A 16,979-nucleotide genomic window follows, 5' to 3' on the forward strand; every position below is an offset into this window, starting at 1 on the left:
ATGCCAACAATATTTTTTGAAGACCTATATGACCCATTTTTAAAACGGCAATGCAGTGCACTCGTCATAGATAGGTGATACAAACTAATACCAGAATTAGCCCCTATCAAGAGCTTCAAAAATATTGTTGGCATAGAGGTTTGAGGGTTTAGCTATTATTAAGCATTTTATATTTAGCTGTAGATAAATTCTTTAGCAAGTGATTTTAGAAAATATTTGTTGAGAACATGTTAAAAATTATTTTTTTTTATTTAAAATACAAAAGGAAATTAGTTAACAGTGCTTTGTTTATCACTTAACATAGCTCTGTTAAAGTGTCAGGTTTGTGTCTTGGCTAAGTTATATTCAAATTTATCTTCACGGACATGAAAATTTCATTGAGCTCGTCTCGAAAGAGAAACAAACAAAAATTGTAAAATTTAAATGATCTCGTCCTAACAGGCAAAAAATTTGAAAAATGAAAATTTCGGCAGAGCGCGGCCAGGATTCGAACCTGGGCACACGCAGCAACAGCGAGAGCCATTGCCGTTGTCTTAGCGGCGTTCGAAGCCATCTATACAACTTCCAACAGATGAACAAAATCATGTGTAGTACGGAAGAAGTGTAATTTGCCACAGACAGAATGTCTATCATTACACAAAAATACATGCAGTGGGAAAAGTACAGCTAATAGACAGGGTTGTCGAGCGTGGTTAATGGACATGAAAATTTCATTGAGCTCGTCTCGAAAGAGAAACAAACAAAAATTTTCAAATTTAATGATCTCGCCTTAACAGGCAAAAACATTGAAAAATTAAAAATTCGGCAGAGCGCGGCCAGGATTCGAACCTGGGCACACGGAGCAACAGCCGTTGTCTTAGCGTTCGAAGCCATCTATACAACTTCCAACAGATGAACAAAATCATGTGCAGTACGGAAAAGTGTAATTTGCCACAGACAGAATGTCTATCATTACACAAAAATACATGCATTGGAAAAAGTACAGCTAATAGAATAGAGTTGTCGAGCGTGGTTAATGTGTTAATTGTATCATAGATGCGTTTTCGCTTTTAATACGATTCAAATACAACATACCAACACACGCGGCCCTTGAAGCCATCACATCTAATATGATTGAAAAGTCTTCTAACCTAAGACGAAACGCGTCCCATAGTGTTGCTATCTTTGGCTTTCCTTTTCCATTTGCATCCCCGATCATTAAGCTCGTCTCGAAAGAGAAACAAACAAAAATTTAAAATTTTTTTTTTCATAAAAATTTTGAAAAAATTGGATTTTCATTAAAATTTTGTGAAAATAGTTCTCTTTTAGGTTAGCGCGGCGTACGGCGATAATTGTCTTGCAAAGGCAACGACAATATTGCTGCGTAGCTGAATGAAAATCAAAATTTGATTTGGGGAGGTGCCCCAAATAATTTGGATATCAGATGATCAGTAAATAATTGCTGTTTTGGGGAAGGGGTAGACCCCAGAAAATTGGTCCCGAAAATGGGTATCAATTACGTGTTCTACTCCCAAATATCTTTCATTAAAGTCCCACATTGTCATGGTCGGTAAATATGTCTGCGTTAAGAGTGTTTTGAGGAGTGTGGTGGTCCTCAAAGCACTCAGATCGAAAATATGTCAGCATCGTGTTCTGCTATCAAATATCATTTATTTAAACTCCATATTGCCATTGGCCTCACAATTAGATAAAATTGCAAACTTTGCCCATGAACATTCCACTGGAACAGGGGCAAACTTCTCACACATCAATGAGTGCAGTCCGATTCAAATTTTAAGCTCAATGATAAGGGAAGGGGCCTCCTTTTCATAGCCGAGTCCGAACGGCGTGTCGCAGTACGACATCTCTTTGAAGAGAAGTTTTACATGGCATAGTACCTCACAAATGTTGCACCGCTGAAAATTTTTTCTAATGGTCTCGCCAGGATTCGAACCCAGGCGTGCAGCGTCATAGGTGGACATGCCAACCTCTGCGCTACGGTGGCCTACCTCACAATAAGATATGAATTTATTTTTCTAATCTCAAATACCTTTCATTTAAAATCCTTATTGGAAAAGTCAGCAAATATGTCCCGTCGAGCTCCACTCTCTTTAAGACCTAAAGTGTCATAGTGAGCGAATACGTCCTATTTGGGTGATGGTGAAGGTGGGACGTCCCCCAGACAGTTGGACCCGAATGTTGATATCAGATTCGTGGTCTACTCCCAATTATCTTTCATATTTCTATAGTCGGCATACATGTCCTTTTTGGGGGGGAGTTTTAAGGGGTAGGGGTGGTCACTCCATGACTTGGATTTAAAAATATACATCAGATTAGTGCTCTACACTAAAATACCTCTTATTTGAGCCCCATATTGCAATGGTCATATTTTGGTGTTGTTATAGGTGTGAGGTGGCCCCATAGCCACTTTTTCCCTAATATTGATATCCGATTTATGCCTTACTCCCAAATACCTTTAATTTGAGCTCCATATTGCCATGGTAGTAAATTGGTCCTCTTTGAGGGATGTTTTTGGGAGGGGCGAACCCCCAAACACTTGGTCCCACATTTTAATATCAGATGCGTATTCTACTCGCAAATACCTTTTAGTTGAGTTCCATATTGCCATGGTCGGTAAAAATGCCCGATTTAGGGGTGTTTTGGGGGATGGGGTGGTCCCCCAAACAATTCGTTCGACAATTGGTTAGCAGATAAGTTTTCTTATCTTAAATACCTTTGAGTTCCATATTGTCGGGATTGGGGCTTCCCCCACTCAAATAAATATATAGACTTAGGTACCAAATTTGGATACCAAATTTTTGTTTTTATACTCTCCACCATAGGATGGGGGTATACTAATTTCGTCATTCTGTTTGTAACTACTCGAAATATTTTCTGAGACCCCAAAAAGTATACATATTCTTGATCGTCGTAACATGTTATGCTAGCCGCTTGAAATTTTGCACAAATACTTCTTATTAGTGTAGGTCGGTTAGGATTGTAAATGGGCCATATCGGTCTATGTTTTGATATAGCTGCCATATTAACCGATCTTGGGTCTTGACTTCTTGAGCCTCTAGAGGGCGCAATTCTTATCCGATTGAAATGAAATTTTGCAAAACGTGTTTTGTTACGATATCCAACAACTGTGCCAAGTATGGTTCAAATCGGTGCATACTCTGATATAGGTATCATATTAACCGATCTTGGGTCTTGATTTCTTAAGCCTCTAGAGGTCGCAATTCCAATCCGATTGGAATGAAATTTTGCACAACTTGTTTTGTTATGATATCCAACAACTGTGCTAAGTATGGTTCAAATCGGTGCATACCCTGATATAGCTGCCATATTAACCGGTTTTGGGTCTTGACTTCTTGAGCCTCTAGAGGGCGCAATTCTGGTCCAATTGAAATGAAATTTTGCACGAAGTATTTTGTTATGATATTTAACAACTGTGCCTAATAAGGTTCAAATCGGTTCATAACCTGATATAGCTGCTATATAAACCGATCTGGGATCTTGACTTCTTGAGCCTTTAGAGGTCGCAATTATTATCCGATTTGCCTGAAATTTTGTACGATGGATCCTCTCATGGCCATCAACATACGTGTTTATTATGGTCTGAAACGGTCTATTGCGTGATACAGCTCCCATATAAATCAATCTCTCTATTTTACTTCTTGAGCCCCTAAAGGGCGCAATTCTTATCCGAATTGGCTAATATTTTACACAGGTCTCCAATATATAATTAAATTCTGGTCCGAAGCGGACCATATCTTGATATCGCTCTAATAGCAGAGCAAATTTTTTTTTATCCTTTTTTTTTCCTAAGAAGAGATGCCGGGAAAATAACTTCAGAAATGCGATCCATGGTGGAGGGTATATAAGATTCCGCCCGGCCGAACTTAGCACGCTTTTACTTGTTAGGTAACTATAACAGAGCAAATCACACCACCCATCTGGCGTTTCTGAAAATTATGGTAAGGGAGGGGATTAATGCGACTTTTATGGTTGCAAAACCTTAAATCGAGAGGTCTATATGGCAGCTATATCGAAATATGGACCGATCTGGCCCAAATTGAAGAAGGATATCGAATGGCTCAACACAAATCACTTTCCCAAATTTTGGCGAAATCGGACAATAAATGCGCCTTTTATGGGCCCAAGACCTTAAATTGAGAGATCGGTCTATATGGCAGCTATATCCAAATCTGGGCCGATCTGGGCTAAATTGAAGAAGGATGTCGAAAGGCCTTACACAACTCACCGTCCCAAATTTCAGCAAAATCGGATAATAAATGTGGCTTTTATGAGCCTAAGACCCTAAATCGGCGGATCGGTCTATATGGCAGCTATATCCAAATCTGGACCGATCTGGGTCAAGTTGAAGAACGATGTCGAAGGGCTTAAACAACTCTCTGTCTCAAATTTCTGCAAAATCGGATAATAAATGTGGCTTTTATGGGCCTAAGGCCCCAAATCGGCGGATCGGTCTATATGGGGCTATATCAAGATATAGTCAGATATAGCCCATCTTCGAACTTAACCTGGTTGCGGGCAAAAAAAGAATCTGTGCAAAGTTTAAGCTCAATATCTCTATTTTTAAAGACTGGATCGTGATTTTAACAGACAGACGGATGGACTGACGAACGGACATGGCTAAATCGTCTTAGATTTTTACGACGATCAAGATTATATATATTTAATAGGGTCGGAAATGGATATTTCGATGTGGTGTTGCAAACGGAATGACAAAATAAATATACCCCCATCCTTCGGTGGTGGGTATAAAATTTGAATGCCATTGGCATAGAGTACGATATGATATATTTGTCGCCCAACTGATATAATAACTTTTTTAAGGTATTCCCCGCCACCGTTACCAATGTGTACCTAATTTATTCTTATCAGTCGTTGTGTGTGTGTGTGTGTAGATGTGTTTAGTAGGCTCCATCTACACATTTATGTCTATCTAAGCATAACGTTGAGGCTCAAACACAAAAGTTTCTTAATGACATAAACATTTTCTTGTTGTATGTTTCATGGATGAGTCTGAGTAAATTGGAAAAATAAATAAAATTTTTTAAAATTACCGTAGGTGGTAAATTAATTTTGTAAAAAATAAAAAAAATATATATTTTTTTTTATTCCTTTCCATTTTATATCCCACTTAATTATCCATTTTATTAGTTACTCTTATTGGCATGACATCTGGGGGCCAATAGACCACCATTTAGTTAAAGCGTTCTCGGTTGTATTTCTTTATTTTGTTTTTTTTTTTGTTATCAAGAATCGTTAAAAGTTTGTTTTCCATTTTCCCCCACAAAAAATGTTTTGTTCATTTGTTCTTGTAGCCCCTTTTTAGCTGATAAAAAGTTGAGTAGAACAAAATATGGGAGAGAAAATGAAAAGTGTTAACACCTAAAATAACAAATAGTTAAATTATGGTCGGTTAAAACGACATGGAAACACCGTTGGCATTATTTGGAGTATAAGAACTATTTAGCGGCTTTTTAAAGACAAATGCTTCTAAAGACATCTTACTTTTAGAATAAGAATTTTAATATTTACAAATAAAATATAAACAAGTAAAAACTCGCCAAATTGGTCCTGGCTGCATTTTGCTCCTCCTTCTTGCTTCAATCAGGGCCAAAACCTAATGAAACCTAGTTCGTTCACTTAGTTCACAAATTCAATTCGATCAGTCACTATCTAAGTGCGGTGCTATGTGGTCTATTAGCATTTCGGTTCACTTCAGCTCATTTCAGCTCACTGAACTAGTTTGTTCAGATAGTTTACTGATGCATTTCGTTCAGTTTCTTTCTTAGTGTTGGTCAAATTCGTTCATTTTGGTGGGCATCGTAGTGCAGAGATTATTATGACCGCCTAGGACACTGAACGCCTGACTAATTAATTAAGCCCATTTCAGTCCACTGAACTAGTTCGTTCATTAAGTTCACAAATTCAGTTCGATCAGTCACTTTCAAGGTGCGGTGCTAGGTGGTCTATTAACATTTCGGTTCACTTCAACTCATTTCAGCTCCCTGAACTAGTTTGTTCACATAGTTCACTAATCCATTTCGATCAGTTTCTTTCTTAGTGTTGGTCAAATTCGGTAATTTTGGAGGCCACCGTAAGGCAGAGATTATTATGGCCGCCTAAGATACTGAACGCCTGACTAATTAATTAAGCCCGTTTCAGTCCACTGAACTAGTTCGTTCATTTAGTTCACAAATTCAGTTCGATCATACACTTTCAAAGTTCGGTGCTATGCGGTCTATTAACATTTCGGTTCACTTCAGCTCATTTCAGCTCACTGAACTGGTTTGTTCAGATAGTTCACTAATGCCTTTCGGTCAGTTTCATTCTTAGTGTTGGTCAAATTCGTTCATTTTGGAGGCCACCGTAGCGCAGAGATTATTATGTCCGCCTATCACACTGAACGCTCGTTCAGTTAGGTCGCTAGTTCCTTCAGTTAGTTTACTAGATATTTCAGGTAGTTCACTAGTTCGTTCACAAGTTCGCTTCTAGTTGGCGATTTCGTTAAGTTAATTCACTAGTTCAGTTTGGTCAGGTCTCTTTGTGTTGGACAATGTCGTTCATAAAAGTGACCGCTCGCTTCAGCCCATTTAAGCTTACTGAACTGGTTCGTTCAGATAGTTCAGTTCGGTCAGTCGCTCTTTTATTACTAAATTTCCCATGAACATTCCATTAAGGAACAGGGGATACTTCATTCATATCAATGAGTTTAGTCCGATTAAAGTTTTAGCTCACTGATAAGAGCCTCCTTTTTTATGCCGAGTCCGAATGGCGTGCCACATAACGACATGTTTCAGCATGTTTTCCGATTAGACAGTGACCTGTCATGACAGACACAGACGTCTGTTCTAGCCAATGACAGCAAAGCAGTAGACCTCTTCAAGTTTAGATTAGGCCACTTAGTTTTGGAATGCTCACAGCCCCCTCTTTGTGACCATCTATCATTCGTTGTCCATCGAGCCTGGTCCTGAAAACTTAGCTCGCATGTCGCTAGAGGCATACGCATAGATTCCAGTATCCCTGGAATGTAGTATAAGGGTTGGGGATAACCACTGCCGAAACAATTTCTGATGTTTACGATGGGATTTAAAACCAAGAGTTCGGCGTCATAGGCAAACATATTAACCACCCCAGTAGTTGTCCTTTAGTTTTGGTTAAATTCGTTCATTGAATTTATAGCCCATTTCAACTCATTATACTAGTTCATTCAGTTAGTTCTGTAATTCGTCCAGTTAGTTTACTAGTTCTTTCAGTTAGTTCATCAGCTCAGTTTGGTCTAACTCTTTTTAGTGTTGGACAGTGTCGTTCGTCAAAGTGCTCAATTCAGCCCATTAAACTGGTTCGTTCAGATCTTTTTTTCAGTTCTGTCACTCTCTTTCTCAGTTTTAAAGATGTCCTTCATTAAAGTTTTCGTTCACTTCAGATCATTTCACCTTACTGACCTAGTTCGTTTATAAAGTTTAAGAGTTTACTAAATCAGTTCGGTAAGTTTCTTTTTTAGTTTTGGACAATATCGTTCATTAAAGTGATCGCTCATTTCAATTCACTATGCTATTTCGTTGAGTTAGTTCACTAGTTCATTTTGCTAGTTCACCAGTCCGTTAAGCTAATTCACTTGTTCAGTTTGGTCACCCTCTTTCCTAGTGTTTGACAATGTCGTTCATTAAAGGGACTGCTAATTTTAGTCCATTTCATCTCACTACACTAGCTCTTACAGTAAGTTCGCAAGTTTGTTTAGTTAGTTCATTTGTTTGTTGAGTTAATTCACTAGCTCAGTTTGGCCAATTAATACTTAGTGCTGCACCAAAGCGACCGCTCACATCAGCTCATTGCAACTACCTTTACTATTTCCTTATTTCACCAAAGTGTTCGTTCACTTCAGCCCATTTTACCTTACTCAACTAGTTCGTTCAAAAAGTTTAAGAGTTCAATTCGGTAAGTGTCTTTTTTTAGTTTTGGGCAATGTCGTTCATTAAAGCGATGGCTCATTTCAACTCACTTTCCTGTTATATTAAGTTAGTTCACTAGTTCATTTAGCTAGTTCACTAGTCCATTAAGCTAATTCACTTGTACAGTTGCGCACTGTCCTTTTTAGTTGTGGACAATGATGTTCATTAAAGCGACCGTTCACTTCAGTTCATTTCAGCTCACTGAACTAGTTCGTTTAGATAGTTCATCAGTTAAATTCGGCCAGTTTCTTTCTTAGTATTGGTCAAATTCGTTCATTAAAGTGATCGCTCATTTTAGTTATGCTTTCTCTTCTGCCCATTTCAACTCACTATACTAGTTCATTCAGTTAGTTCACTATGTTATTCAGTTAGTTCACTAGTTCATTCAGTAAGTTAAATAGTTCATTAAGTTATTTCATTAGTTCATTTTGTTAGTTCAATAGTTCCCCAGTTCATTCATTTAGTTCAATATTTCACCAGTTCATTCAGTTAGTTCAATGGTACATTCATTTAGTTCACGATTTCATTCATTTGGTTCACTAGTTCATTCATTTAGTTCACTTGTTCATTCATACGGGTGATATCCACATTCATGTATACGCATGTACGCTTGCATATATCGATGGAACTTTGTCGACATTATCGTTAGGAAAAATATCAATCGATATTTAGCCAAAAACTTAAATAATGGCACTATCGGTACTGTCGATAGTATCGATATTTTGCCAGCACTACTGATGGTGCATACAAGACGATCAAAAGGGAAAATGCTGTTGTCGCCATTTAATGTGATTTAGAGTAGTTCAATTAAAATCCCTAGATGGCGCTATGAACTTGTTTCTGCTGTTAAATAACAGTTGAGGTTTCAATTTTATTTCCACACATAAATGTGTCTGTTGTTAGTGGCTTACTACGTATGCTCCCTTAGATTGAACTACACTGATAAGTCTTGTCACACTACCGCCCTTTTATGGCGTAGGGGGCAACATACATACACACACCAGCACTCATTAATAAAAGTTATTTCATTCATACACTATCGACACCCATACCAGCATATATGAACTTTTAATGAAATTGAAATCAGTCTACGGCTCTCCCAATTAGTCACCCAGTGCAGCGTTACTTGCAAACACTTGTGGCTTCAAGACAGCCAAAAACGGTCAAAAATTTGACTTACAAAAAAAAAATATTCAGGGAAAATTATAAAAAAGACAAAGGAAGTAATATACACTGTAAAACAAAAATAATATATAAATCAGTAGTAAATTTGCAATCGGGGCGTGTTTTTGTTTATTTTATTTTCTCCCAAGTGTTGTGTTGTGCGTTTTGTGTGAATGTGTGAAATTGGATTCACCGAAAAAATCATAATAAAAATAATTAAATATTAAAAAGCGTATAAAATATCCCACCAGCTTGCAGCGAAATGTATACCAAAGAATTGATGAATCACATCAGTGTTTACTTGAAGCGCATTATTGAGTTACAAGTCTTGGACATCACCAAGTCCAATGATCGAGGTACTTATATTTGTTTTGTTTCAACTATTTAACGGATTATTTGATATGCTTCCCCAATATCATCTTCATTGTTGCTTTTTTCCTAGTCAGCGTTTTTTTTCATCGAAGTCTAAGCCGGAGATGGAATCTATTTGCGATTTTGACAGATGTTTTCGTTGACTTCAAAATTGAAGTTGAGTTTTTTTATTTTCATCCATTAACAGAAATTGCGTTGTAGAATCATTATTTATGAGTATTTATCAATTAACGCACACAGTGGGTAGAAGATAGAAATGTAGGTAACTTTTAAGCGCTTAAAGGGAATGATGTAGGGAGAACTGAAATTTGTGTCACATGATTTAGGAGTGTAAAAAAGCACTTAAACTATAAAAAGTAATAAAAAAGAACAACATTTGGCCCTGTCCGAATCTTCTCTATTCTCGAACATCCGTTGCACGGTCGATGCAGTTACAGTCGAAACTGCAATACGCTTTAGTGAAAAATCCTATTTAGATGAAACTTGGGTTGCCCAAAAAATAATTGCGGATTTTTCATATAGTCGGCGTTGACAATATTTTTCACAGCTTGTGATTCTGTAATTGCATTCTTTCTTCTGTCAGTTATCAGCTGTTACTTTTAGCTTGCTTTAGAAAAAAAGTGTAAAAAAAGTATATTTGATTAAAGTTCATTCTAAGTTTTATTAAAAATGCATTTACTTTCTTTTAAAAAATCCGCAATTACTTTTTGGGCAACCCAATAGATGGAATGAAACATTGAATCATTTTTTGTGTTATTCAATGTAATTGAATTCGCTTAAGTGAAAATTGCTTAAGTGAAAATCGCTTAACCGAAAATCGCTTGGTTACAAATCACTTAAGTAAAAATCGCTTAACTGAAAATCGCTTAAATGAAAATCGCCTAACTGAAAATCGCTTAAGTAAAAATCACTTTACTGAGAATCGCTGAACCGAAAATGGCGTAAGTGAAAATCGCTTAAGCGAAAACCCCTGAAGTGAAAATTGCTTAACTGAAAACCGCTTAAGTGAAAATTGCTTAACTAAAAATCACTTTGCTGAAAATCGCTTAAGTGAAAACTGCTTAACTGAAAATCGCTTAAGAGAAAATTGCTTAACTGAAAATCGCTTAAGTGAAAATCGCATAACTGCAAATCGCTTAAGTGAAAATCGCTTAAGTGAAAATCGCTTAAGTGAAAATCGCTTAAGTGAAAATCGCTTAAGTGAAAATCGCTTAAATGAAAATTACTTTCTGAAAATCGCCTTAGTGAAAATCACTTTAGTGAAAATCACTTTACTGAGAATCGCTGAACCGAAAATGGCGTGAGTGAAAATCGCTTAAGCGAAAACCCCTGAAGTGAAAATTGCATAACTGAAAACCGCTTAAGTGAAAATTGCTTAACTAAAAATCACTTTGCTGAAAATCGCTTAAGTGAAAACTGCTTAACTAAAATCGCTTAAGAGAAAATTGCTTAACTGAAAATCGCTTAAGTGAAAATCGCATAACTGCAAATCGCTTAAGTGAAAATCGCTTAAGTGAAAATCGCTTAAATGAAAATTACTTTCTGAAAATCGCCTTAGTGAAAATCACTTTAGTGAAAATCACTTTACTGAGAATCGCTGAACCGAAAATGGCGTAAGTGAAAATCGCTTAAGCGAAAACCCCTGAAGTGAAAATTGCTTAACTGAAAACCGCTTAAGTGAAAATTGCTTAACTAAAAATCACTTTGCTGAAAATCGCTTAAGTGAAAACTGCTTAACTGAAAATCGCTTAAGAGAAAATTGCTTAACTGAAAATCGCTTAAGTGAAAATCGCATAACTGCAAATCGCTTAAGTGAAAATCGCTTAAATGAAAATTACTTTACTGAAAATCGCCTTAGTGAAAATCACTTAAGTGAAAATCACTTTACTGAAAATCGCTTAAGGGCAAATCGCTTAAGTTCAAATCGCTTAAGTAAAAATCGCTTAAGTAAAAATCGCTTCAGTGAAAATCGATTAACTGAAAATACCGCTAAACTGAAAAAGTTTTCGCACCTCGAATTCGGGTTTTATATGAACTATTATCGTATAAGTAAAAAATTTTATTCTATAGGAAACTATTTCAAATTAAAAAAATTCGCGTCATCAATAAAATTCGCAAAAACTTATTTTTGAGATGCCGCTTATGATTGTTTCTGACTTTTAAAGAGTTCAACTGAGCATTGATCTTTTTTTCTCAAGTTATTTCATATAAAGAATAATTTTTTAAGAGCTGTAGGAAAGTTTAAAAGAAAAACTCATAAAAATCAGAAAAATGCATGCAACCTTTATTTGAGTCGATAGTACGTTCCATAGAATTTAATGTTTGAAGATTATTTCATGCAAATGTTGAACGTGACTGTGCCTTAAATGTTTCAGTCTCAAAGCCCAATTTTGACATACTCACGAATAAATGCCTTTATGTTGTCTTCCAATTCATCAACAGAAGCGGGGTTGTCGGTATAAACATTAGCTTCAACATGAAAAGAATGGTCTAAAGGCGTTAAATCGCACGATCTAGGCGGCCAAATGACTGGCCCCAAACGTGAAATAAAATGATGATCGAACTCGCCTCACAATAAGTCCAATGTTACGCATGCTGGGTGGAATGTGGCACCGTCTTGTAGAAACCACATGTCATCCAAGTCAGCTCTTGCATTTTGGGCAAAAAAAAAGTTGGATATCCTCCCATGGTAGCGTTCACCATTACGATTCGCACCATCTTTGAAGAAGTACGGTCCAATTATGCCACCAGCCCATAAACCATAGGAAGGGAGTATACTAATCTATTCATTGCTTTTGTAATACCTCGACTTAAGACCCTATAAAGTATATATATTCTTGATCGTCTTGACATTCTAAGTCGATCTTGCCATGTCCGTCCGTCCGTCCGTCTGTCGAAATCACGATAGCGGTCGAAAGCGTAAGGTAGCCGCTTGTAATTTTGCACAGATACTCAATGTCGATGTAGGTCGTTGGGGATTGCAAATGGGCCATATCGGTTCAGATTTGGATATAGCTCCCATATAAACCGATCTCCCGATTTGACTTCCTGAGTCCCTGAAGCCACAATTTTCTGTGTTCTGCTATGAATTCCAACAACTGTACCAGGTACGGTTCAAATCGGTCCATAACCTGATATAGCTCCCATATAAATCGATCTCCCGACTGGACTTCTTAAGCCCTCACAAGCTGCAATTTTTGTCCGATTTGGCTTAAATTTTGTACATTGTGATCTATTATGACTTCCAACAACTGCGCCTAGTACGGTCCAAATTAGTTTATAACCTGATATAGCTCCCATATATACCGATCTCCCGATTGGACTTCTTAAGCCCTCGCTAGCTACAATATTTGTCCGATTTGGCTACAATTTTGCACATAGTGTTCTGTTATGAATTCCATCAACTGTGCCAGGTACGATTCAAATCGGTCTATATCCTGATATAGCTCCGATACAAACGGATCTCCCGATTTGACTTCCTAAGTACCTGGAAGCTGCAATTTTTGGCTGAAATTTTGTACATAGTGTTTTGTTATGAATTCCAACAACTCTGCCAGGTACGGTTCAAATCGGTCCATAACCTGATATAGCTCCCATATAAACCGGTCTTTCGTCCCTTTGGTGGTGGGTTTCCAAGATTCGGCGCCGTCAAACTTAGCACGCTTTCACTAGTTCTGGATCCATTGGTAGCTCTTGCAATGCTTCTGGCTGATATGCACTCCAAAATCGACAATTTTGCTTATTGAGCAAAAAATGAGTTCCGTCGCTGAACACAAGTTTTCGATAAAAAAAGTGGATCTTCGGCCAACTTTCCAAGAGCCCATTCGCCAAAATTTCTGCGTTGCGAAAGGTCGTTCGGCTTCAATTCTTCCGCAAAATTATCCACGAATCGATAACTGATGGTCATCATTAACACTGGCCGATACAGCTCCGATATTTTCTTCAGTTCGCACTCTACGTAAGTTTAATGCCCAACAATGTAAATTTGGTGCGAAATTTAGTGACAATAACTCAATTAGCCGCTTCTGTGGGTCGATTTAACTGACCTTAAAATGGAAGAAGCTCGTGATGGACTTTCTTAACAGAGCACGCAACCCGAAACGTGCGTGAGTTGTTTAAACTAGTGTTTTCAAAAGATAATAGCTAAAAAATCACCCTTTATAATCAGTACAATGCCTATAACGCTTAACTGAAATCTAATTTCTCTTATACGAACTACGCTTAACTGAAAATTACGGATAAGTGAAACCAAAGTTGATGTATTTAAGGTCTTTCACTTATACGAACTACGCTTAACTGAAAATTAATTATAGTTATAATAAGTGAAACCAAAGTTGATGTATTTAAGGTCTTTCACTTATCCGGATTCGACTATGAATTTAGACTATGTCCAATTAATGTGCAGACTGAAGGTTATATTAGAAATCCATATCCAATATGTTAACCATTTCGTCGTATAAAAACTAACCTCCTGAAACGTTCAGGAAGACAAATCATTTGGAACACACATTTGATATTGCTCTGGTTAATTATTATATAAGATGAGAACTATAGCCATGTCTAGACTTAATTTGATGATTTTTTTTTGTCTCTATATGATGCATTGTGCATTGTAACACGAAGAAATTTTGTTTTAAATTTTGCAATTCCAGAAATAACTTTCCTCTTATTATTCCCGAATCAATACATATTAGTTAACTATTTTGTATTTGTTTTCAATTTTCTCCCAATGTGCAACATCAAACTGGACTCGAATGTTTGACAGGCAAATTCAGTAAGTTGGCACTTTTGTTTATGAGTTTATAGATACATCTTGCACCTAAATATTTCAAAACCATAAACCATATCATAATTAGAGCATGATGTTGAGTTATTTTTTTTTTTGTTCATCAACTTTGATGAGGTTTAGAAATATGGACTAATCTATGAATTCTGTGTGAATAAATAAAGTGAATAATAGGAAACAATTATGATATGGGATAATAAAATTTGCAAATTTTATGCTCATATTTCCGCTCAACTTCACTTTATGAAATGAAAAACAAGTTAGCTTGTATAAATGGCTTGCTTTTTGTAGGAATTTTTATGGCCAACACCCATTATATGCCCCTAAAGAAAAAAAAAAAAAAAATCAAGCACGGCGTTGTCCAAAAAGGCCCAAGGGTTCCTAAAAATGAATCATCACACATATGTTATCAGATCAACCACAAATGTTCATAAATCATTAAAATTGTTTTTTGTTTTGTGGACGTTTGAAACTGTCCACATGCGTCCAAATTCTGACAACGTTTAGTGTTTAGTACATGAAATTGACAACGCCCGTTCACAAAATTAATCCCCAAGGTTGTCAATACATTACACAACGCCTGTTTATGGTAATTGGATCATTCGTTCATGTTTTAGCAACGTCTTTTTTCTACCAGTGTGGATGAAAAGAAGTTTCTTTTTGGGAATCAATAACAGTTTTTTTTGTGAACGAAACGTTAGAAACTGTTCCCGTGCGTCCATAGTCTGACAGCGTTAAGTGTTTAGCTCGTACATGAAATTGACAACACGCGTTCACAAAATTTATCCCCAAGGTTGTCAATACATTACACAACGCCTGTTTATGGTAATTCGTTCATGTTTAAGCAACGTCTTTTTTCTACCAGTGTGGGTGAAAAGAAGTTTCTTTTTGGGAATCAATAACAGTTTTTTTGAAATTGACAACGCCCGTTCACAAAATTATACCCTAAGGTTGTCAATACATTACACAAAGCCTGTTTACGGTAATTGCATCATTCGTTCATGTTATAGCAACGTTTTTTTTTCTACCAGTATGGGTGAAAAGAAGTTTCTTTTTGGGTATCAATAACAGTTTTTTTTCGTGAACGTAACGTTTGAAACTGTCCACATGCGTCCACATTCGGACAACGTTTAGTGTTTAGCTCGTACATGAAATTGACAACGCCCGTTTACAAAATTATTCCTAAGGTTGTCATTATTTTCAGCAACGCCTGTTTATGACAATTGGATATTTCGTTCATGTTTTAGCAACGTCTTTTTTCTAGCAGTGTGGGTGAAAGGAAGTTTCTTTTTGGAGATCAATAACAGTTTTTTGTGAACGAAACGCTTGAAACTATCCACATGCGTCCACATTCTGACAACGTTTAGTGTTTAGCTCGTACATGAAATTGACAACGTGCGTTCACAAAATTATTCCCTAAGGTTGTCAATATATTACACAACGCCTGTTTATGATAACTGCATAATTCGTTCATGTTATAGCAACGTTTTTTTTTCTACCAGTATGGGTGAAAAGAAGTTTCTTTTTGGGTATCAATAACAGTTTTTTTTTTCGTGAACGTAACGTTTGAAACTGTCCACATGCGTCCACATTCGGACAACGTTTAGTGTTTAGCTCGTACATGAAATTGACAACGCCCGTTTACAAAATTATTCCTAAGGTTGTCATTATTTTCAGCAACGCCTGTTTATGACAATGGGATATTTCGTTCATGTTTTAGCAACGTCTTTTTTCTAGCAGTGTGGGTGAAAGGAAGTTTCTTTTTGGAGATCAATAACAGTTTTTTGTGAACGAAACGCTTGAAACTATCCACATGCGTCCACATTCTGAAACGTTTAGTGTTTAGCTCGTACATGAAATTGACAAAGCGCGTTCACAAAATTATTTCCCAAGGTTGTCAATACATTACACAACACCTATTTATGATAATTGCATCATTCGTTCATGTTCATGTTTTAGCAACGTCTTTTTTCTACCAGTATAGGGTGAAAAGAAGTTTCTTTTTGGTGATCATATTGGTGCATTGTTTGCCTATGACTCTTTTGGACGGTGTTCAAATCCAAGTGAGAATTTATACTGTGGCACTTATCCCTATAGCGCTGGCAAGGCATTCTGCTTTGTAAAACTTCTCTTCTCACTCGTGTTGCTCAGTGGGACGTCAAAGAGCTGAACCCTTGTCATTGAGCGAAAATTTGGTTAATACATTACTTTTTGTTATAAGAGAAATTTACCTTAATGGCATTTTTGTTGAAATTTGTTAGGGCTATAACTTATAATTCTTTGAAAACGTGCCATAAGTTTTGTTATCCTGTAATACTATACACTATCATATACATATGTATATGTATTATGTATTATATCCTCACACATGACATTTTAAATACACATGTTCCCATATATGCCTACATTTTTCAACAATTCCCATGATACCTTAAACAAGGAAATGGTTCAATGCGGGTTTACATTTTTTTTTTATTATTTTGTTTACCTACAATTGTGCAATTGACCACACCTTGTGAATTTGTCGACGACTCATACCATTGATGGTAAATATTTCACAAGACACAATCGCAGTTGCAAGGAATGGGCTTCGCTTTATCAGCCAGTAGATAGCAAGGCACTTACAGAAAATCGAATAGAGCAATTTATTTTATTTAATTACTGGCTTTTAACCAGAGGTCTTCAAAATA

General features: G+C 36.6%; 1 protein-coding gene across 9 annotated transcripts in view; it reads left to right on the forward strand.

Moving 5' to 3' along the window:
* LOC106086990 (F-actin-uncapping protein LRRC16A) overlaps window positions 1–16,979 on the forward strand; it is a 184,737-nt gene that overhangs the window by 16,593 nt on the left and 151,165 nt on the right. For 2 of the 9 annotated variants that reach the window (XM_059368712.1, XM_059368707.1), the window contains exon 1: window positions 9,122–9,487. The exons of 3 other annotated variants lie outside the window; for them this stretch is intronic. In XM_059368712.1, the coding sequence (XP_059224695.1) occupies window positions 9,394–9,487 (94 nt within the window). In that variant the 5' untranslated portion in view covers window positions 9,122–9,393. Of the gene's footprint in view, window positions 1–9,120; window positions 9,488–14,273; window positions 14,278–16,979 lie in introns of those variants that run through there. 4 more of the 9 variants (XM_059368706.1, XM_059368708.1, XM_059368716.1 and 1 more) reach the window with 3 other exon arrangements.

The sequence above is a fragment of the Stomoxys calcitrans genome, chromosome 5 (genome assembly GCF_963082655.1).
Source record: "Stomoxys calcitrans chromosome 5, idStoCalc2.1, whole genome shotgun sequence".
NCBI classification, from domain to species: domain Eukaryota; kingdom Metazoa; phylum Arthropoda; class Insecta; order Diptera; family Muscidae; genus Stomoxys; species Stomoxys calcitrans.